Source organism: Betta splendens, chromosome 22 (genome assembly GCF_900634795.4).
Source record: "Betta splendens chromosome 22, fBetSpl5.4, whole genome shotgun sequence".
Lineage (NCBI taxonomy): Eukaryota > Metazoa > Chordata > Actinopteri > Anabantiformes > Osphronemidae > Betta > Betta splendens.
The window spans coordinates 16413673-16437925 of record NC_040900.2 but is presented as its reverse complement, the minus strand read 5'-3'; the positions used below and the strand labels follow the sequence as shown (position 1 = coordinate 16437925).

General features: G+C 40.3%; 1 protein-coding gene and 1 long non-coding RNA gene across 9 annotated transcripts in view; both read right to left on the bottom strand.

Moving 5' to 3' along the window:
- Window positions 1-1391: 1391 nt before the first annotated feature.
- Window positions 1392-24253, bottom strand: part of gphna (gephyrin a) — a 34742-nt gene continuing 11880 nt past the window's right edge. For 5 of the 8 annotated variants that reach the window (XM_055505513.1, XM_055505516.1, XM_055505517.1 and 2 more), the window contains 15 exons: window positions 23808-23850; window positions 22082-22219; window positions 21824-21916; window positions 21345-21400; window positions 13526-13645; window positions 13374-13432; window positions 13114-13267; window positions 12816-12937; window positions 12296-12383; window positions 12081-12154; window positions 10539-10603; window positions 7802-7905; window positions 7499-7595; window positions 6608-6746; window positions 3566-6526 (listed from right to left, as the gene is read on the bottom strand). In XM_055505513.1, the coding sequence (XP_055361488.1) occupies window positions 6613-6746; window positions 7499-7595; window positions 7802-7905; window positions 10539-10603; window positions 12081-12154; window positions 12296-12383; window positions 12816-12937; window positions 13114-13267; window positions 13374-13432; window positions 13526-13645; window positions 21345-21400; window positions 21824-21916; window positions 22082-22219; window positions 23808-23850 (1347 nt within the window). In that variant the 3' untranslated portion in view covers window positions 3566-6526; window positions 6608-6612. Of the gene's footprint in view, window positions 3401-3565; window positions 6527-6607; window positions 6747-7498; window positions 7596-7801; window positions 7906-10051; window positions 10261-10538; window positions 10604-12080; window positions 12155-12295; window positions 12384-12815; window positions 12938-13113; window positions 13268-13373; window positions 13433-13525; window positions 13646-21344; window positions 21401-21823; window positions 21917-22081; window positions 22220-23807; window positions 23851-24253 lie in introns of those variants that run through there. The other 3 variants (XM_055505515.1, XM_055505514.1, XR_008693559.1) reach the window with 3 other exon arrangements.
- On the bottom strand, window positions 13709-21338 carry LOC129603570 (uncharacterized). Its single transcript, XR_008693592.1, has 2 exons — window positions 17757-21338; window positions 13709-17670 (listed from the first exon to the last, which is right to left on the bottom strand). It is a non-coding gene; the product is annotated as an uncharacterized LOC129603570 (long non-coding RNA).

Genomic DNA, 24253 nt, shown 5'->3' with positions numbered 1-24253 from the left:
AAAAAGTTGAATAAGCTCAGTGAGCTGTTATTTATAATTTTACTGTCTGCATGTCATTTTTTACAATTGTAATAGAGTAGGCATTGTAATGATGATTGTGACATAATTAAAAACCCAAAAATAACTTGCATATACACTTTATATGCACAGTATTGGCATAATCTCTGCTCCTTTACTGGCACTTTGTGGTGTCTGTGAATATGTGATTTACAATCTGCAAATGTTCTGAAGGACCTTTCGCAGTTGGAGGTGCAACATTGCAGAACTAGGTTAGGGATATTATTTTAATTTTAATTTTGTTTATTGTGACACAGAGGTCGCTACAGCATTACACAAATGTCCACAGATCTGACAGGGAAACCTTCCGAGATTGTTCAGTTTTCAAACTGAACAATTTTTAATATAAACAGGATGTTAACACAGTTTTGGTGTTTTTTCTAGCAGTCAAGCTAATTGTAGCAAATAAGCTCAGCAACATACACAAATAGCTATGCTCATTCAAATTATCATCATCGTGCACAATATGCCTTTCTTAGAAAGGTCATGTACTTTGCTAATGCCAACAAGCAAAAAAAAAAGCCACTTACATATATATACCTATGAAGAATGAATATTGATGAATATTAAAACTGGACTGTCTCAATATGGGCTAGTGGCTTCAGTTGCTATGGCCATATTCCAATCATGCATTGCAAAGAATATTTTAAAGTACTGTTTTGTCTCCTTAAAAAATAAAGAATAAATAACAGCAATGTACTGCATTTGAAAATTACAGAAATATACTGTTGAGGTTTTTAAGTAAATTATCAGCAAAGTCTAAGAGTGTAGATAGGTCATGGGTAAACAGGGAGTACAGGAAGGAGAGGAAAAACGCATCCCTGTGAAACCACAGTGCCAAGGGGGAGACTGGAGGAGGTGGTTTTATGCAGTCTGACAGGCGTTATACTTATCATGGTATTATATATCTAAATTAAAAATAGGACCTGTTTAGGGGAACATTTTGAATCTCAGCTTGGTTTGTATCTGCCTTATGGTATGCACTTCAGGAGCCACCGGAGAAGAACCAGCAGACTGAGGAACAGCTGAATCCCCCGAGGTGTCTCTATTATACTCTGCTGCACATTAATTTGCGCTGCCCTCCTCAAGAATGGTTTAATGCACCTCAAACTTACAACCTGAATAAACTGGCGGTTAAGGAAAGCAAAGAAACCACCTAATGAACTCCAATCCATCTGTCATTCTCGTTTATTATCATTGTGCAGTAGATTTGTTTACCTTATATATGTAAATTCCAAAGATAAAAAAACTTATTGACTTTTGATTTGATTGTTTCAATTACAATGTCACATATATAACATTGTTAACAAAAATTAACTTGGCCAAACAACAGATACGGAATAATTATTATTTTTATTAATTTATCTTCAGTTTCAATATCATTACAGAATAAAACATCCTTCTGATTATGTTTATACGGTAGTTGTAGAATGCTGTGTCATTGCTTCATTACAAGTGCTGGTCATAGTTTATAGTGTGTGCAATGTGACTGAGCTCAGTCCAGTGTTACCAATAACTCAATACAAAGGCAGTTTATCAACAAGCCTGCTTCTTCCTTGATGAATCTATCCAAATTAGATATGTCCTCTTTGGGCAGGTGGCATGCTCTGATGCTGTGTTCATGTCACAGTGTGCCAACTATAAATACTGTATGAGCTGCCAAATCTTTGAGGAAAAAGTGATTGTCTTAGTTTACTCAATTTAAATGTAGTTCTGCTATCTAAATTACCTTAATAACTATTAAAACCCCTATTAAATATAACCTTGTTTTTCTTTGTCCTGACATGAACCCAGCCTGAGCCGTATGATGTATCTGAGGTAAATGGGAAGATTCTGAGCTAGGTAAAAGTAAAAAATGAAAAATTAACAATGCCACCAGAGCTTAAACTCTGTTAAACACTCCAGTAATTACAATAAATAACTATCATACCTCACTATCATAAATGAAAAAATGAAGATGAAAATGGGGAAATATGAGTGGTGAAGACTGTGACAGCCTAAAAGGAGAAAACCAGATGCAGCAGCTGCTGCCGTATTTGTGTAAGAGGTATGACCTTGCCCTTGCGGAGAATTGATATTCATGTCACAATTCTTAATGTATAAATAAGGACCTCAACAGTAACTGACTAGTCCACTAAAACCATCCCTAATTATTTGGAAATATTTAGTACCATTAAAGTTTTGACAGGTCCACAGCTTTGTCACAAATCTTCAGATGAAACCTGAATGCAGCAATAGGCCTTAGGTCATGAGGATTTGTTTGACACTGAACACAATGATAGTAAGAATCAGGCAATACTAGAGATATTTAGCATTACCGTAGGTAATTTTATTAGGTAAAGCAAATTAAGCATATTCCTGCTAAATCCAGTAATAAATGCTGCTTTAATAGTGGACTAAATATCAGGTTTTTGTTGTATGGAAAACATACCGTGTGAGCGTGTGAGTGCGTGTGTTTGTATATACACACTTGTACTTACATCAAAGTGAGAACCAAAAAGCCTATTTTCCTACCAAAGTGAGGACATTTTGGCAAATCTAGACTTTAAAGGCCTGTTTGATGGTTAGGATGTGATTTTAGGGCTGAGGTTAGAGTTGAGTTGTGGTTCGGATTACACCAAGGGCTAGGCGTCTACCTTTAGTTGTGATGGTTAGGGTTTGGGTAAAGGGATAGGGAAGGCAATGTACTGTAGGTCCACTATTTATGTCAATGCAGGTCCTCACTTCGATGTAGGTTCAAGGATATGTATGTGTGTGTGTGTGTGTGTGTGTGTGTGTGTGTGTGAGCACATATTTTACCTAAGCCAGCACCTTAATACTGTCACCCAGGGGCTTCATGTACAAAGGGTACTTACGCACTGAAACCCGGCGTAAGCACGAATATACGCCTAAGGTCAGATGTATCAAAAAACGCAACGTGCGCAAATCTATGTTAGGTCGCTGACTGGCTTCTTCTCTTCTTAGTTCTTTTCTACAGCTATTGGTCCATTAGTGTCACCAAGAGGTGAAACTGGGAAACTATTCATCATGTGAAAATGATCATTAGTCACACCAGAAAAAAAAAAACATAATTAAAAATATAATTAATATACAGCCACACGTCTGCAATTAGATAAGACGATATAAAAATGTGAGCAAAACAGTGCAAACATATATTCTACAGCTCTGTTAGATGATCTTTTAGAATCTGGTAGAGGTGCCGTTCTTGGATCGAGACGCAGCGAGAAGCTGGGCAGCCAGCGCACATCCAGCTGTTGATCACACTAGGGTCCCAGCCATGGGGGGATCCAGAGGAGGCTGCAGGCTTGTCGGGTGGTGGACCCTGAGCCGAGCCATGCCAGCTCTGTGGGACGCAATTACCCATATCTCAGCAAGGCATTAAGTTTCCACGATTGATGAGGGCAACATTAAAGTGTTGTTTTTTATCAACAGCAGAGTTACCTGATGTGATAGGACTTATCGACTGGACACATCAATTAAAAAGCACTGTCACAGGATGAAACATGAGTCAACAGGAAATATTTTTATTTCATCAGTGTACAAATAATAAGTAATGCACAAATGTAGCTACAGTCAGCAACATTGTTGCGAGTTGCCTGGTTTAACGATGATCCATTCATTGTATCAGATTTGAAGCTGGTACCAGATCGGTGGCTCCTTGGTCAGTAAATAATTTAACGGCCTTAATATTAATTCCTGTTGCGCATAGAACCTGTGCGCAACCAAAGTACATCCTGTCTTCAGCATCAGTATTAGTCGGTGGTTTAATGTAGAGAATTCATATTACTAGCTGAACACAGTGTCTTCTCCTTCACTTCTGCCTGTTTTAGTGACGCTTTGGTGCGGAACCTGCAGCATTAACACACGACGCTCGCTGTGTCTGTATTTAAAAGAATTAACATATTTATACGGAGGCATGTCACAGGCAGAACCTGCTACTTATTCACTTGTGCTCAATTATCCTTTGATTGGTAAGTACAAAGGAAACATGTGTATATCTCTACTTAGGGGACGTTGATACATCTGTACTTAGGCAGTTTTCTGGATTTGAATTTAAGTCAAATTTAGTATAAAATCTACGCAAGTCTTTGTACATTAGGCCCCAGTTGTTTTATGAGCACCTGACTGTGAGACATTGCTTTCAAATGACAAAACGTTCAGCTTCTTTCCTTCATGTACATACATAACCTGGAAAAAATAAGAAGGGGGCTTCTTATTGGGGCTCCACATTTGATGACAATATTTTAAAATAAAAAAAAATTCCATGAAAAGACCAAAACCAACCAAAAACAGACCGGACTAACAAATACAACATACTGTATGACCAGCTTGTGCATGTGTACTGTATGTATTTTTAATTACTATATGCCAATCAATATGCAATATATCAAAACAGTTGTGAGCTAAAATTACATATCCATGCACTCTCCTATACACCATACACCTGCCAACATACTCATTAATTAATTGAACTTTATTGATCCCACATTAGGGAAATTCATCTCTGCATTTTTACCCATGCCGAGCAGAGCAGTGGGCAGCCACAGTGCGGCGCCCTGGGAGCTTGGAAATGTCTTGTTCAAGGACACACCTGGTGCCACAAGTGGGGCCTGGAACCTTCTACTTCCCAGGCCAATGCTCTACCGACCGAGCTACCAGGCCACATTAGAGCAACAAATAAGGCGTAGTACTTTACTAAATATTTTTATTATTATTATTTACTTTTGAAATATCAAACTATTTTAAACATTTCCAGCTTAAATAAACCACATTGCTTATGGTTGAGAGACACAAAAAGGATAAGTAAGTCTTTGGTTGGCTTTGGTCTGTTGATGGCTGTAAAATCTTTTGCTATGAACAACATGAAAAACATGAAACTAAAGTCGGTCTTATTTTTAATAGATTTAGCAATATGAAAAACACATTTAAACACTATTTCAATGCAGGTCTGGCTAATACTCTGAAGCATGCCTGATACTGCCATATCAAAAGGAGGTTTTCCTTATCACTACAGATAATAAAAGGCATTACAGAACATAATATAATGGTATGGTTATGAAATCCAGCAGATTACGATTTTATTCCTGCCTCATCTTGCTCTGCTACAGACTCACCTACATAACTTTCATGGTTTTCACAGAGGTCCATTATGACTTTTAGTGTAATATACAAGTGTTGTATCAGAATAAAAAAAAATACAAATACTTCTATCTTTTAAATTCTTTTGGCAGAAACTCATATTTACTGGCACAATCTATTTCAGCAACTGTGATCAAACAATGTCCTCCAAGGCTTTTGTTTTATATATCTGTTGACGCTGATGTTAGGGGCCAGTGTATATACAGTATGTCACAAAGGTTAGCACACCCTTCACATCTCTGCAACTATTTATTTATATCTTTTTATAGGACAACACTGAATAAATTAATCTTTAACACAATGAAAGGTAGTCAGTGTAAAGTTTGTATAGCAGTGTAAATTTATTGTCCCCCCCAAAATAACTAGAAATACAGCCAATAATACCTGAACCCCTGGCAACGAAAAAGAATGCAACGCTAAGTCAAAATGTACAAATTGAGCACAATTAGTCATTTTCCTTCCCCTTTTAGTGTCAAGTGTCACCAGATAGCAGGTGAGTTAAATTTGGTATAAAAGCTCTTCCACTCTCACACTCAACCTGGTTAGTGAAAGTTTAAAGCTGGGAAATGATGGTGGCCACATAAAATATTGACATTTCACAATTTTACTTAGGGGTGTACTCACTTTTATTGCCAGGGGTTCAGCTATTATTGGCTGTACTTTTAGTTATTTTGAGGGGACAAAAAAATAATTTACACTGCTATGCAAACTTTACACTGACTACTTTTCATTGTGTCAAAGAGTGATTTATGCAGTGTTGTCGTAAGAAAAGATATAACTAAATATTTGCAGAGATGTCAGACATTGTGACATACTGTAAGTGGTAAGGGATGGAGGGGTTAGGAGAATCTACATTTGTCAGAGACGATAAAGCAATGGAAAGAGAGCAAGATTAAGGAAGGGGGGGATAAGGCTATGGTGTTATGGAGTGGGTAGAGCAGTGGGAATCTTTACATCTTTATGTATCTAATTGGGAAGGATGTCAAACACACAAAGCAAATGAACAGGACAGAGGAGGTCATGACTACTACGAAGATGTGAATATTTAATTTATATTGTTATAATAATTTGAATAATAATTAAGAATATGAATAATATTTTTATTAGGATAATAATATTACAGAATAAATCTAATTTTTTTACATATTTTCTCTCTATTGAAATACAGTGATCTCCTCAAAGCAGACCAAGAAGGATTCAGCCTGTGCTGGCTCCGATTGACTGTTGCATATGACATCACAGCTAATGGCGACCAGGTCCCCGCCTGATTTCTATCCGGACAGGAAGTTCTAGCACTGCCATGGTAATTGGCAATGAGTGACACAGATGTCTGGGGAAAAATACATTTTACTCTCTTTATAACACAGAAGATTACATGGATAGGAGAATCAGACAGATGAGTGTGATGTACCTGCATCATAATCGTCCAATGACCATGACATCCACAACTTCACCCTTATGCAGTTCGACATACTGCTCTGTTTTTGGAGGTAACATCAACAGGCCATTGGCACTACGCATTGACATTAACCTGCTGGATACCTGGTTTCCTGGAGAAGGAGGGGCACATGGGTCAGTAAAATTGTCTGTATGTGTTTTACATCCATGGCTCAAAGGACAAATGAGGACTTTATTGTCCGTTCTAGCATCCTTAAAGGACTATTCATGGGTTATAATTTGTTAAAAATACTGTAGAAAGACGCTGCAGAAAGTATTACACAAATTCTTACAAAGATATTATAAGTAAAAACTTTGTCAGAAAAAAAATGCAACTCCATAATCAACCATGCCTACCGCTGTATATATATAAAAAGTGTCATGTTAAGAAATTTAATTCCAGGCATTTCTGTGACACTGTGTTGCTGTGATTGAGACATAATGGTCCTAGCAAACTTTGACCATTATATGATTGTTATAGTCTTGAATAGGATAAAGTTGCATTGAAATATTTCTGAAATATCACATTCACATCAACATCACACACATATAGACCACTGAACCATAAAACAGCGCAAAAAAAGTCAGTTAGCTATTGATGACAATCCTACTTCGATGTCATATTTCACAATGGTATAATGTGTGTTTTTGGCTCTGACAGAAGTTAGTTTTTGTTTTCACTTAAAATATTCTTCACTTTTCATTTTCAATTTGATAAATTAATGAACATGGGCAGCATAACCGTTTGGTCAAGTCATGGTCAATAGAATACAGTAACTTGTTAAATATTAAACTAGTCAGGGTTTAATATTTGAATGTGCTAATTTCCGAATGAAATACACACACAAGAATACTTTGTACAGACCTGTGCTCTGTGCCCAGGGTAGTGGCTCCTGGTGATGCCAGGTGAGAATACAGCGGTGATACTCTGGTCTGGGATCCAGCTTAACATCACAGGAAAGCTGAAATGTAAACACACACATGCATGAATGAACAATAAGGTCACTGGCACCTGCTATATATTTGTTACTGCCATACCCCCAAAAGATACAGACACTACACTGGAATACTCAGTGTTCCTAAAATTTCTACTACTACTGTATGTGATTGCGAGAGGGCTTGCTACAGATCACATTCTTCAATATTCTTGTGTGTGTGTGTTTCCTACCCGAGCTTTAATAATAGTAGGTCTTGGGTCCAGTATGCCTTGCATCTTCCTCAGAGCAGGAATCACAAACAGGTTACATGTCACCACTGCGGACACAGGGTTACCTAAAAAGTTACACAAAGCAAAGCTGGGTTACTAAAGTGGCAAACCTGCAATTGAAAACGAATGTTCTGAATAGTAGTTGTCTTCTTAGATTTGAATATAAGCTAGAAGAAAATGAGCGAAAGAGTTTAGAAAGCAAAATTACTGAATATTTCGAATCACCCAACATCTTTCTGGAAGTCTTATGAAATCATCTTATGAAACAACAATTAAACACAAATAACCTTTAAAGACACCACAGATATGCCACGATATTTATTTATTTTAGGCAAGTTATCCCAAAAAAACTCACATTCATTGGAAGTTGGCAAATCCCTTTCAATGCCCATGAATAAAGTTAGTGGGCCTGGATCCAAATAGATTAGATTAGATAAAATTTTATTGTCATTACATTTATACGAGTACAATCAAATGCAGTTTCGGTCTAACCAGAAGTGCTATAAGCAGTAAGTGCAAGATATGGACATGTGCAGGAGAGAAAATGGTTACAGACTGTTTTGGGGTGGACAGATATCAGGAGTTTACAGTAGATGAACATCAATTAGCATATATGCTGTTGCTTTAGTAATCAGGGGTATGCAAATATATATGAAAATAATATAAATATAAATGTGGCTGATAACTATCATCAGAATTCTACAAGTAGATAAAGATCGGTTGCTATAGTAATTGGGAATATGCAAGTAAATATGAATATGTTGCTATTACTATATAGATAGATATATACAAATATCTACTGTATTTCTAAATATCTACTGTACAGTTGCTATATATTTTTTTCCTACTTCCAACTCTTAAGAAGTGCAGGCAGAAGTTCTGTCTCTGTTCCCACTCTTCTTTTGCTTGCAGTGTCCTTGTCTTGTCTCTTCTGAGCACCCTGATATGCTATTCTGGAATAACTATATTTGGACATGGAGCTAATCAACTGGTCACTCAGCGCATTGGATAAAATTTTCCTCACAAAGACTCTTGCCTCCAGTTTCTAGCGGGATGTGTGGGATTCCTGGTGTCCCCTGTGTCTGGAGCCACTGTTCATCGAGAATGCAGAGAATTTATTCATATTTTGGACTTTACAAACAGGGCTTCTGATGATTGGCTTTGGCGGTGCTGCTTTATCGGAAGATTGGAAAATCTGCGGCTGGCTCATTGGCACGTCCACCAGCCGTGGTGTTGCAAATGCCCCTGGGGTCCAGGGATACGCGGCTGACGGAATTGCACAGGGGATGGCCCAGATTAATGGAGTGACGAGTAACATCTCAGCTCCTTCGGACGAATTACATCAGAGGATGACCCGAATTGAAGGACTGATCAGTAACATCTCAGCCCGCTTGGAGGAGGAGAAGAGACAGACGGATAACATCTGCAGATAGACTAAACACGTGGTTACTATGGTGACAGCCTAATCTGATAGCCTTGAGATGTCACGGGTACCCCATGGACCCACAAGAGGCGATGAAGCCCTGAGTCCTGACCGTTTGGACTATTAATCTAGACAATTAGTCATGGATCTATAAAATGCTATTAGAATTGGCTGTGTATTATTTTGTCCCTTCTCCCATACCCCTCCTTTTAATATAGCTCTCCAGCTGTACCTCTATATTCTTTCCCTTATTGTGTCTCCCTTCAAGAACAACTGTTGGACTGACCTGTAAACATCTTTGTCAGCCTCAGTCATATAATTAAGAACAACATTTTACTATACTGATGCAGTCTCACCGTCTGCTCTCTGACCTTATCTATCTACCCTGATGTATCCATGAAAAAATCCCAGCAAGGTTCCCACTGTGTGCTACTGTGTGTCCTCTGTATTGTATTGTATTGTATTGTATTGTGACTTGCTTCCACTGCGAGAGGGCTTGCTACAGGGGTGGAACAGATGGTCTGACGGTCAGAAAGTCCATAATCCAATAGCAAAGTGAAGTGTTAATGTCCACGTCTCTAAGTTTGACAAGTAACTTTGAATGCTGAGCTGAAGTCCACAAATAGCATTCATGCATAATTGTTCTTATTGTCCAGGTGTGTGAGTAGAGTGCAGATGGTCTACACTTAACCATGAGAAACTCTAGGTTAGCCGAACCTACTAACAGTAACAGTTTGTGCACCAAGCTTTGTTAACATAAATGCACAGTCCTCCTCCTCTGGTCTTACCGGAGTCATCTGCCATTTTGTTCGCACGGAACGTGTGTTGTTCTGTTAGAGCAATAGCGTTGTCTTGTATGCCACTATTTAGCAATGTTTCAATAAAGATGATCATGTTGCAGTTCCGCTGCCTTCAAGCTCTTCCTCCCAGTTGGGTAGGGTGCACAGTCTTGTTTGTTCCAGCGATCTCATGGACAAGTAGAATATTGTCGATAAAACTAAAACACACAAACCAAAATCCAAAATCTACTGTTGGGTGTAAGCTGTAAATGCACTGCTGTTCTGCGAACAGACCCGAAATGAGGAATAGAAAAGAATACTGCAAATTTGCAAAAACTGACTGAGAGACACAGAGCCTTGCAATGTGTATGCACCGCTATCTTGATCTTTAGACACTGATCAGAAAAGACCTGGAGACTGGACATTAAGAAACACAAGTACAAGTAGCATGTGCAAACATACACACAGATACATACTTAAGAAAGAAATACAGTACCTGGGAGAGCAAAGATGAGTTTCCGTGCTCCATCAATGTCAACTGTGGCAAAAGTAGTAGGAAGACTAAACAGAAACACATTTTTTTCAAAAGCAGCTCAGACCCAATTTTCAGACTGCCATTTTAGCTGTGATAGTGTATAATATTGCTCTTTGTATGTCTGTTTTGATCCTATATTATAGAGTACTTTGTGATTTTTACTATAGAAAAGTGCTATATAAAGAAATTTACTTACTGAAAGTACAGTACTGTAATACTAACTTTAGTAGTAGTAGTAAAAGCAGTAGAACACCAGGGGCCTTATGTACAAAGAGTACTTATGCACGAAAACCTGGCATAAGCACAAATCCACGCCTATGGTCAGATGTATCAATAAGTACTTGAAGTAGAGTGCAAACATATATACTATAACAACGACTCTAGTCCTGTTAGAGGATCCATTAGAGGATCAGTTAGAGGTGCCTGATCTTGGATGTGGCCGCGCAGCCAGCCACATCTAGCTGCTGATAACACTACGGTTCTAGCCACGGGGGTATCCAGAGAAAGGTGCAGACCGATTGGGCAGTGAACCCTTAGCTGAGCCATGCCAGCTGTGTGGAACGCAGTCATAAACTGGTTGATTGGGGCAACATTAAAGCGCAGTTTGCATCGAAAGCTGGTTTACCTGATGTGATCGGACCCATCGACTGGACACACATCGGTATAAAAAAGCACCATCACAGCATGAAGTGACACATGTAGCAGAAAACAAATGCAGCTACAGTCAGCAACGTTGTGTTGAGGTGCCTGATTCAACGCAGGATCCATTAATTTTAACAAACAGCGTGGTTAAAAACAGGTTTAAAGCTGGTACCAGATCGGTGGCTGGTACCAGGGACAACACTGTTCGTTAAAATTAATGGATCATGAGTTGAAAAAGGCACCTCGACACAATGTTGGTGACTATAGGTGCATTTTGGCAAAGCACATTAGTACATTAATGAAATAAAAATGTTTTCTGTTGACATGTGTCAATTGATCCTGTGACGGTTTATAGCGTTGTGTCCAGTTCGGTCCGATTACATCAGGTAAACTTGCTGCAAACTGCGCTTTAATGTTGCCCTGGTCTACCGCATTAATAGATCCTCTAACAGAACCACTAACAGATCATCTAAGAAGGCTATTGAATGTATGTTTGCACCATTTTGCTCATATTTTTATATCCTCTCATTTAATTGCACAACGCATGTCTGTATTCATTGTTAATCATTTTCTCCAGTGTGTTTCACCTTAGGGTCGCCAACAGACCAACAGCTGTAGAAAAGTCTTTACGTTAACCAGGAAGCTACCATAAACTTTTGCAAATTTCTACTTTCCGTAGTTATTGATACATCTGACCGTAGGCATAGATTCATACGTACACCAGGTATAGCAGCAGTAGCAGCTAGAGTAGTAAAATTGACAGTAGTAGATATAGTCATTTTTAGCAGTTGTAGACTAGTGTGTATATAAATTAACAACAAAATTAAAGTAATCTCCCTAAAATTTTCTCCCCCATTTTACCCTGGTTTCATAAAGACTCGTCCGAAGTGAATCTGAGCATGAAGGTCAATATCCAGCACCTGCTTTAGGTAGTCCTAATAGAAACACAAATGGACACACAAAATCATCTATAGAAGACACATTTACCTGTTTTCTCATAAAGCAAAACATTAGCTCAAACCCGCAGTGGAATTACTGGTTAATTAAAGGGCTTTGGATGAAATGTAGGCAATTACCTTCTCTCCCATTGACACACCACCTGATGTAATGATAACATCAGCACGACTAATTCCTTCATGAAGAGCAGACAGCAGGTCGTCAGGGCTGATAACAGAAAAATTACACATGAAAGTCACTTTACTAGTCAACATTGCAGAAAGTGTGGGTGGTAGCCTGTAAAACAAAGCATGCAATACTAAGATGGGCAGTTTAAAGAAGTCAGGATTTATGTCAGAATGTTAGGATCTGTCGCTTACACTGAAGTTAGAAAAGTTGCTTTTCAAATAGGTATATTTTACATGCAATAGGTAGTCAGCGTATCACTGAGTACAAGCTTGTTTTTAAAATGAATTAAAATTTTGTGCCCTGTTAGTCACTGGTACTACTAGTCAAACTGGATAAGACACATTACTGCCAGCAGTAACTGCACCTTTTGTATTTAAAATATTGTTAAACATTTTCTGAACATGTCTAAGAAAAACATGAAAGAAGTTTCTTTCTATGAAGCTAAATATTATTATTATATGTTGTTATTACTTGTCTCCAACAATTCCCAGGTTGATTGTGGGATATCCATGTTCCTGGATGGTTGCCAGAAGGGTGGAGCGGTTGGAGTCTCGAATCTTCCCTGGATGAAGGTCATCTTCTGGATTCAACAGCTACACACACACACACACACACACACACACACACACACACACACACACACACACACACACACACACACACACACACACACACACACACACACACACACACACACACACACACACACACACACACACACCTGAGCATGTCAGAAGATAGGTCTAAGGCTATTTGTTTGTGTGTTTACCTCATTTCCAGTGGACATAACAGCCACCACAGGAAACTTGTGCACGCTGACTTCTGTGACTCCTACTGTGGCCAGCAGGCCTATTTCTGATGGGCCCATGTGTGTTCCTTTAGCTAACACACACTCCCCTCGCCTGATGTCATGACCTATTGGCCTGCACAGACACAAAAAAATATTACACTTCTTATTATTGGGAGGGTTTATTAAACCATTACAATGAGCCTCCACTAAACACTAATTTAACCCCCTTTTTCTTTTACCTGATGTCTTGTCCGGGCCGAGCCTGCACCATAATCCTCACCTCCAATTCCTCTGTGCCCTGAAGACACAGAGACACATACTGTATTGCCTATTCATACATGCACAAAGTATAACATTCACAAGAATAAAAAAGTAGAGCAGTTCAGCATACATCTTCAGACTCCCTCAGCAGCTCTGTATCTTCTACTTGGACCACAGCATCAGCTCCACAAGGAATGGGAGCCCCAGTCGTCACCCTCATCACCTGGCCTGGCATAACGGTATGAGTGGGCTGTGTATGCAACATAAATACACATGCACAGATTTAATGTTTATATACATGTATATGTATATGCACACACACACACACACACACACACACACACACACACACACACACACACACACACACACACACACACACACACACACACACACACACACACACACACACACACACACACACACACACACACACACACACACACTCCTTCCTTCCGCTTGACGTACAGTCTCAGGGTGGTGGTTTTGGGGGGAAACCCCCCATGCATTGTAAGGAGCTTCCTTGTCTTGATATCAGTGGCTTCCATCTTGGTGATGATCTGGCCCCCTGATGATCAGGGGGTTTGGTAATATGCAGAACAGCAGCAGGGACAGAGCATCTCCTTAGTATATGCAGCAGTTGATGTTGACTTGGGCAATCAGCTTGAAGTTTGCCTCTAGGGTTGTTTTCCACTTTCCCATTGAGTTCTAGATGAAGGTTCTTAGGGTCCTGTTGATCTTGTATAGTTTCAAGCATTCCATGATCCATGTGAAAGGCATTGAGTTATAGGCTTTCTTGTAGTCCATCCAGGCAGTGCTTCGGTTGACATGTCTGGTCTTACAGTCTTAGGTGACTGCTTTGTCTACCAGTAGCTGGTGTTTTGCTGCCCTGGTGTTACTACCAATTTCTTTCTGGGCACTGCTCATGTATTGGTCCATGTGTCTGCTCATCCTGGCTGCTATGATGCCTGACAGGAGCTTACATGTTGTCCGATATAGAGCCACTGCTTCTCCAAAAAGGATCTTGGCGAAACTTTAAGTCGGTAAAACCCATAGGAAAAGTAGAGGAACTTTTTTTTGCTTTTAGCTCTATATTTTATGACATAAGGCAGACTTTATTAATCCCCTTGGGGAAATTATTTCACTGCATTTAACCCATACATGCACAAGTGGTCACACAGAAGGAGCATGGGGAGGTTGTGTGAAGTGGCTCAAGTGAAGTGGCTCAAGAACACATCTGATGCTGAAACAGGGATTGAACTGCGGACCTTTGCCTTCCGAGGCCAAGGTTCTATCAACTGAGTCACAGTCATCCGCCAAAATCTCTTCAAACATGGACTACACTCCCACTCACTGGCTTCCAATCCTCCTGACTCGTAGACTATAGTCTGTTAGACTTAAAAGTAGAAGATGAGCCATTACTACATGAATACTGGCATCCCCACAAAGGTGTGTTCTCAGTTTCATCCTCTAAACACTGGTCATACATGACTGTATCGCATCCCAAAAAACACCATCCTGAAGTTTGCCAACATTACCGCAGTGATGGGATAGATCACTGTTGAGAATGAGCCTTAAGGAGGGAGGTGAGCAGTCTGGTGAGAGAGTGCAAGGACCTCACCCTTAACATGGGAAAGACAAAGGAAATGATAGTAGACATGAGTAAAATAAGGAGAACTCATTAATGTTTATTCAGGAGCTTGAAGTGAAGACATTGCGCAGCTTTAATTACCTGGGGGTCCATATAAGTAAAGACCTCACTTGAATACAAAGCAGATGCACTTCCTAAGGAGACTGATGAAATTGTCACCAAAGATTGTCAGTAACTTTTAAACATGCACTATTTAAAGCATCCTTGAGCTGTATCACCATATGGCACAGCAGCACTACTGTAATGGTTCAATTCAAATATTTTTTTTATATAGCTCCAAAGGTTATCTCAAGACTTTACACAACTAAACACAACAGATCCCACATACAGCAAGCCTTTTTGGATGGAAGAGATAGAAGAAAACAGAGGAGCTCAGTGTATAAATTAAGTCCCCCAACAGTGTATGTCTATTGCAGCTTAACTAAGAGATGGTCCCTGTGACTAACAATCATGGACAGTGACCTGAACCATCTCTAACAATAAGCTTTATCAAAAAGGAAAGTTTTAAGCCTGATCTGGTCAAAGATGACACCTAGGTTCCTCACAGTAGACAGTTATGCTATCCAGGGTGGCTTTGTAACACAATAGTGTCTTTGATTTTTACGATAAGAATTTCGGTTTTATCTGAATTTAGTTGAAGGAAGTTTTGGGACATCCAGGAATTGACTTTTAAACAACTCAGAATTTTGACTATTTGATCTGTTTCATTTGGTTCCAAAGACATATATAGCTGAGTATCATCTGCATAACAATGAAAATGTATAGATTGTCCTAATATCGTTCCTAATAATCTCACCTAGAGTAGACATGTATAGACTGAATAGTATTGAACCAAGCACAGAACCCGCCGGTACTCCAAAGTTAATCCTTGTGCATATGGAGGATTTGTCGTTAACATGAACAAAGTGGAACCTGTTCAACAAATAGGATTTAAACCATCCCAGTGCTGTACTTTTAAGTCTGATGCTGTTCCAGTCTCGACTCTAATAAAATGTTATGATCAACTGTATCAAATGCAGCACTAAGATGTAACAGGACAAGGACAGAAACTAGAACATTGTCTGAAGCTAAGAGAAGATCATTAGTGACTCTAACCAGAGCTTTTTCTGTGCTATGATGTTTTCTAAATTCAGACTGAAAATCTTCGTACAGGTTATTCCCACTAAGGTGGTTAGATAATTGTTTGGTCACAATTTTTTCAAGAACCTTAGAAATAAAAGGTAAATTTGAAATGGGCCCATAGTTGGCTAGTTCCCCTGGGTTCAGAGTAGGTTTATTCAATAAAGGTTTGACCACAGCCACCTTGCTATGGTACATAAGCTTTTGTCCTGTGCTTTAGGCTGTGGATTTCTGAGTTATACCATGGAGCTAACCTCCTCTGATTCACTGCCTTCTTCTTCAGAGAAGCCACTGTGTTCAACAAGACAGCCAACCTCTTCATAAAGTGCTGACAGTTACTGTCAACATCTACAGGAATGTTAAACGTCTACCACTACAATGACTTTAACTGGGCTAATAACCAAGCCAGATAAGAATTCAGAGAATTTAGTTAAGAACTCTGAATATGGAACAGGAGGACGATAAACAAATACAAAAAAGAGTCTGGGTTAGGACTCAGAGTGAGGCTCTCAAATAAATTATAACTATGTTTGGGTTTAGGAGTAATTAGTAAATCTGAGTCATAAATTACTGCTACTCCTCCACCTCGACCTGTACTTCTAGGAACATGATAGTTGATGTGACTCTATGGAGTTGACTCATTTAAATTAACATATTCATCCTGCTGCAGCCAGGCTTCAGTGGGACAGAACAGATGGTCACTTATCAAGTAATTTAATAAAAAGGATTCAGATGAGGGAGATCTGATATTTATGAAAACACTTTATTAGCTTACTGTTACTTTGTTCTGTAATAGGAACCGTTTTGATTTTTATTAAATTCTGGTAAGTCACTCCTCTTTGATTTTTAAGTGATTTGTATAGTTTAGGGGGTTGGGGAGCAGACACAGTCTCTATGCGATAACTACGACTAAGAGGGGGTGGTGTCTGTAGAGAACATGCAGAGAGGCATGTAAGACTGTGACTTTGCGTCCTGGGCTCCACTCTAGTAACATGACCATGTTGCTTAGCCTCCCTACTCCATGTCAACTCAGAGCAGAGAAGATCCGTCCAACGTGGGATGATGCAATCTATTCTAATCAGCCCAGGTTTTCCCCAAAAACTGCTCCAATTAGCCACAAAGCCCACGTCGTTTGCAGGACACCACCTAGACAACCAGCGGTGAAGCGATGACAGCCACCAATACATGTCATCGCTGGTCATATTGGGGAGGGGTCCAGAGAAAACTACGGAGACTGACATTTTTTTGGAAAACGAACACACCGACTCATTGTTAGTTTTAGTGACTTCCGATTGGCGTAACCAGGCGTCATTAGCTCCTGCGTGTATTACGATCTTACCATACTTACGCTTATCCTTAGACAGGAGCTTAAGATAAGACTCAATGTTGCCCGCTCTGGCCCCAGGCAAACATTTAACTATGACCGCTGGATTCTCTAACTTCCCCTTTCGGACATTGGAGTCACCAGTGGTCTCCCAGCAGGTGTGTTGCTGAGTGGGGAAAATCTGTTTGAAACATGAAGCGGTTGGTGGTGAATCATGGGCGCCTGTCTAAAGTTACGTTTCTTACTAGTGGTCACCCAGTCACTCACATTGTAAGAGGACACAGGTTTCCTTCCAGTCTTTCGGTTTGGTAGAAAGGACAGTAAATACCTGCAGATAGTGAAGACAGTGCTGAGAACATCAACATGACTCCCCTATCCTTTCTGGAGGGTGTCTACTACAGCAGAGGCCACAGCACTGCCAGTGCTGCCCCCATCATGGATCACACTGTCCTCCAACATGGACTCCTACCTTTAGGTTGTAAGTAATGCAGTGTCAAATGTAGGACTACCAGTCTAAGGAACTCAGTCCTAATATGCACACAAAACACATTTGCACAGACTGTACTATTGTTACAGTGTCTACAACCACTGCTTTAACATTTCTGTCTATATTATGCCATTTTTGTGCACTTACTTTGCACATACAGTCATAAGAGAGAGAAACCATACTGTACCTACCATACGAACACACATCCATAACAGCACACATATCCATAAACAGAGCAAATGCAGTTACCAGTCCTGACTGTAGAGTCTGATAGCAGCAGGAAAAAAAGATCTGCGATACCTCTCCACAGCGAGGGTGGGTCAGTCTACTACTGAAGCTGCTCTCCAGAGGAGATAGTGAGTCCCCAAGTTGGTGAGAGTCCTGGTTCAGGATGGATGTCAGTTTAGCAAGGATCCTTCTCTCACCCACCTCCTGCAACGTGTCCAGAGGGCAGCCCAGGACAGAGCTGGACTTTTTGATGACCCTGTCCAGTCTCTTCCTGTGCCTCAATGTGATGCTGCTGCTCCAACAGACCACACTGTACAGGATGGCTGATGCCACTACAGAGTCATAGAAAGTCTTCAGGAGTGGCCCCCTTACCCCAAAAGACCGCAGACTCCTCAGCAGGTAGAGCCTGCTCTGACCCTTCCTGTACAGTGCATCTGTGTTATGAGTCCAGTCCAGTTTATTGTTCAGATGTGAGGTATTCCACAATCCACTCAGTCAGGTGGAAGTCCACACCAGCCTCCTCCTGTTTGTGTTTAAGAAGTACTGGCTGTATAGTGTTAAAAGCTAAAAGTGTTTTCTTTGTCAAACCTATTGAAGTGTGAGTTCAGGTTGTTGACCCAGCTCAGGTCCCCCTCAGCTTGTGGGTGTGAAACTTTGAGATGGTTTTCAGGCTTCTCCACACCTCACTGAAGTTGTTCCGCTGCAGCTGCTTCTCCGTGTTCCTCCTGTAGCTGGCCTTCCCCTCACAAAAAATCCTCCTGAACTTCTTCTGCACCCTCCTCAGCTCCCCCCTGTTCCTTGTAGATCAGTGAACAGGGAGGTGTACCACAGTTTTATACACAGGCAGGAGATGCAGGGTGTTGTGGTCAGCTTTGGCCAGGGATGGCAGAAAGGATGCACTGTAAGCCACTTTGGTGTTGGCGTAGAATAAGTGCAACTCCCCAGAAATCAGGAAGAGGGCCTGTGGGTGCTGTTTTTGGGTCTCAGAGGCTGTGTCAGCGTTAGCTGACCCCGGGTGGGATGTACACAACAATTATTATAACGTGTGTAAACTCCTGTGGCAGGCAGAATGGCCTCATGACCACAGCTAACAGCTCAATGTCTCTGTTACAGTTTCATTTTGCTAGTGCAATGTCCTGGTTTACACCATCTCATTCACAAACACAGCCAGCCCCCTCCATTCCTCTTACCGCTGTCCTCTGTTCTGTCCGCACGCAGTAGATGAAAATTATCCGGTGCAACAGTCAAGTCCAGGATGAATGAAATCAGCCAGGTCTCCGTTAACAGCAGGACGCTGCACGTCCTGTACTCCACCTGATGCTGTGAGCGCCGCAAGCTCGTCCATCTTGTTTGGGAGAGATCTCACGTTATCCATGATGACGGACAGGAGAGCGGGTTTGAAGCGTCTCGTTTTATCTTGACGTAGTTTTCTGGCGCGGCACCCACTGTGGGTCTTCACTACGAGTTCAGCGGGATTATTGTGTCTGTCCCTGGTGAGAGCTGCGGCGCTGCGCGATCAGCTGCTCCGTGGTGTGAGCAATGCGTGCTCTGGTCCAGCACATCATCGCTTTTAACAGCGTTTGTACTACTCAAATTTAGAAAAAAGCTATACAAGCTGTGTACAGTTATGCACAGTAATATACCTAACAAAAACGAGAGAGAATTGTGTTGATAAGAGTAATATTATCAGTACGTGTAGGAGGCGGTACTTGGCAAAGCTAGCGCTAGACAGTACAAAGGGTAGAGAAGTCAACAAAACGTGGTGGTATCCTGTAAAACTAGGCTGAAGACAGTTGATTAAAACCTTGCTACTACCCACGTCTTATTTTTATATTTTATGGAAAACATAACAAGAATAAGCTTAAATGAGTAAAGAAAGTATTAAGTAGAACGAAGAGGACAGGAGCTGTTGTAAACGGATGCCAGCTTGACCAGGGCCGTAAAAAAACGATATAGACTTACAAACATGGACGTACATAGTCTGTAATGGAAAAAATTTACCTTGTGCTATTTCTTATCCAACACACTCGTCATGTGCTGGTTAGGTGCAATACTGAACATTCTTACACAAACAACTAATCTCTTGCGCCCTGTTGTACATCAAGTCTAAACATCTGATGTTCCATTTGACTGACTAGTAATTTATGATATATGTTTGCTAGTCATCCTATCTGACTCCCCACCAGACCCAAGGCTGTTAAAGCAAATGTATCTTCTCTTGTAAGCTCGGTGTTCCTTCCTTTGGATAACAAAACATTACGATGCAGAAGTGAGAAAGCAAACATTCTCACTCACAGCGAGATAAGGTGGCGCAAACAATTCCATTGCTGCAGAGAGACAATCCACCAGAGCCAGATAAAGGGGATAAAAGGCAGAAGCAACTTGAGGATCGTAGGCTCTTTGCATCACACCTTCGTGGTGTGTGCACTGATCTCCCCAGCTGGTTTTTGGTTTGTTGATGTCCACGATCAACATCCATGCTTTTTATTTGCTTTCCCCATTATTTTTATTTTCTTTATTATTTCAATAAATCGCACAAAAGGACAACTCTCTCATCTGCTTCTTTATGGAAAATTTCCACCACAAGTCCATATTACTATTAAACATGTTAAAAATAAACTTTTTAACATTTATCAGTAGTTTATATCACTTTCCTTTTGGGATTAACTGTACATGGAACATTCTCACTGTGCACATGACAAACATTAAATTTTGAATCTAAAACATTTATAGTAAATATGGAGGAATGTGCTAAAAAGATAATAACCTATATAATAATAATAATAAAGTTCAGTCCATTGGTCAGATTTTTAAACAAACCAGCAAATTAAACCTTATTTTGGTCTGATGAAACAACATGCTCTGCCTGTCATCATCAATGGCTTTACAAGGTGAGCCATTCCCTCTAGACTCAAAACCTTGGCTTGCTTCTTTAAATTAGGGTCCCCCTAGTAATACTTAATCATCAATCATAGTGCTACTTACAGTACTAGTATTTAGCCATATACACTATTGGTTGGAATAACAGTTAACTAAACTGGTTAATAAAGGTGTTAACAGTGTGTGAAATTGATAAACTAATGCAATGAGGAGTCATTCAGAATTTATCTTCTATAGTACGTTAACATATATGAGCTGACCTGTTTTCCTGCTTGTGATTCTCCCACGATGAAGCGATCTCCTGGGCCATCAGCAGCTACAGATCAATAATAATGATAGTAACAAATTTTATTATATATTAAACTATGGCTATTGGTTGCGTACGAATCCAAAATTACAGGTTAATTGTAGTAACCTTGACAGACAGTTTTCTTACACAATGACAATAATAGTGATAATACACAATTCAATTCAATTTTATTCATATAGTGGCAAATCACAATATAATTATCTCAAGTGCAAACCTTTAATTTTAATTATTACAATTTGTAAGGAGGAAAAACTCTCTCTAATGATGAAGAAACCTCCAGCAGAACCAGGCTAAATGTGGGCAGCCATTTGCCTTAACCGGTTGGGGTGAAAAGTACAAGCAGAGCAGAATAACAACCAAAAGACACACAGATGTTCAATATAATGTTGTTATTCACATTTTAAAAAGTGTACCTTTTACTGGTCTCACCTCGTACAGCATAACCATCTTTAACAGAGGCAGGAAATGGAGGAAGGTTGTCTTTGGCATAGATGTCCTGAGCTAGCACTCGACCTAAGCCATCTGCAGAGAACAGTCCAATACAGGTCACCATCATCGCAGAGTAACAACACATTTTTCATTAGAAATAACATAGTTATGACCACCAGCTTTTCACTTTACCTACCAATAAGCAAAAATATAGCAGACAAATGTACATTCTACACACACATACGTCTTAATACTTACCTCTGTAATTAATGACTTCAATACCCAGAATAGGGGTCATCTCTAGGACTGTAATGAAGGCCTTGTCCATTGACGTCAGTGGAAAGGGTGACATGCGATGACGACGGGCCACTTTACTAATGTCCACAGCACTGTGGCCTACACACACAAATACAAAATACAAAACAAATTACAATGTTTTAAAGGAATACTTTAATGAATACCAATTTTCAATGGGGGGTGACCAAAACTCCCACCAGTATTTAAAAATGAAGGGACCCTGAAATTCTCTATGCAAAGAAATGATCATTTATTCCTTTGTGTCAAATCACCAAGGCAGCTAAAGATGATGTAAAAAAAACATTGTCATTCTCAACTGCCCTGGTGGATTGCAGTGTGCCCACAGACTACAACTAGTGCTTCCTGGTTTGGTTTTCTATATACACATAGCGCACTAATACAGCCGGAGGACCTGCTCTGGAGTATTTAGAATACAGAGAGTTCTACAAAGTATTAGCACATATTCATGGTTACTTTTAAGGGCCAGGTGTGGTGAAGATGAGTTACGCTGTATGGAGGACGAGCAGCCCACAACAGAGAGCCAGCTGTATGGTGTCTCTGCACCGTGCACCAATAGAAACACAACTGAATATCCCAGTGCTGCAATGAATGTCGGTTTCTCTTAGATGAAGTTGCGGAATCTACTGCTGACAGGGGAACGTGTATGTGTTACGGATCAATATTTTTGCATGCATGTAGGCAAAGTAGCATTCGAAACTAGCATCAGGATGCCAAGAGAATACCAGAAAAAAACAGCCAGGACAGAACAGTCAAATGAGCACTGAGTAAGTAATATATTCAGCCTTTTATTGTTTCGGCTTGTGCTGTGAAGTTTGAGGACAGCCACAGATGCTGCTTGTTGTGTTTTAGACAGTTGGGAGTAGCGCTAGTGTATGTTGCTAACGTTGGCTTAGGCATTAGTTTTGTAGGCAATATCGGCCAGCCGCATATCGGCACAGAAACTCTTGAAAGGGACAACCATCTTGTTTTGCCAGCCTGACAGCTGATGAAGAACAGGGTTTTGGCTAAATGAAGAAATTATAGCTTTCAAACAACTTTCTGCTTTGGTCCAAAGTAAAAGGCTGCTAAATGAGACAGAAACTAAATGTCTTTTTCAAAAACACAGTTAAAATATAACCTTTGATTAAAAACGTAAAGCAATGTCCCGACGTTTTTTTTCCTGTAAATCGGAAGAGTAACATGCCCCGCAGTTGGTGGATCAGGTTTGTCCAACCGCTGCAGGTTTTGAGGTTTGTCGGAGCGCAGTGCATTCTGGGTGTTGTAACATATAACTATTTACAGCCACACACACACACACACACACACACACACACACACACACACACACACACACACACACACACACACACACACACACACACACACACACACACACACACACACACACACACACACACACACACACACACACACACACACACACACACACACACACACACACACACACACACAATACTGCCACTTTTTCCTGTTGTGTCTGGACACAGACCATCAATAGTAAACATTCATGCGCATTTTGGCTAATAAAATGTCCAATATTTATAACGCAACTTGCTTTCCAGCAGTGAACTATCCCTTGGATAATGGTTAATAGGCCACTAGAGTACATACACAACACCATACAGATATGTTAATTAAACATTACACACACAAAAAAAATACTTACTGGCTCTCAGAATATTTTCATTACTCCCACATCGGGACTGAACCTGCAGAGATACAGAAAGATATTTTATTTTTTGTTCAGTCTTATTGATGTAAATGCACTGTGTAGGAAATTGCAGTCAAAACATGAAACACAAGTACTGTATGCTCAAAGCTGACACAGCTACAGCTCTTAGCCTAATTCTGATTGGTGAACTTTGATCAGGAAGAGGAATAAGTCACCTCAGTCACCTCCCCACCCAGGTGAGCATAGCACTGGACCTGCTGCAGTTTACTTATCCACCTGGCATCGAGCTGGATGATGCAATCATCTACCTGCACTCACCTGGATTCCTCTGGAAGCACTGTGAGCATCATGTTTTTTGATTTCTCCAGTGCTTTCAATACCATCCAGTCATCACTGCTGAGGCGGAAGTTGGAGGTGGCAGGTGTGGACCAACTTCTGGC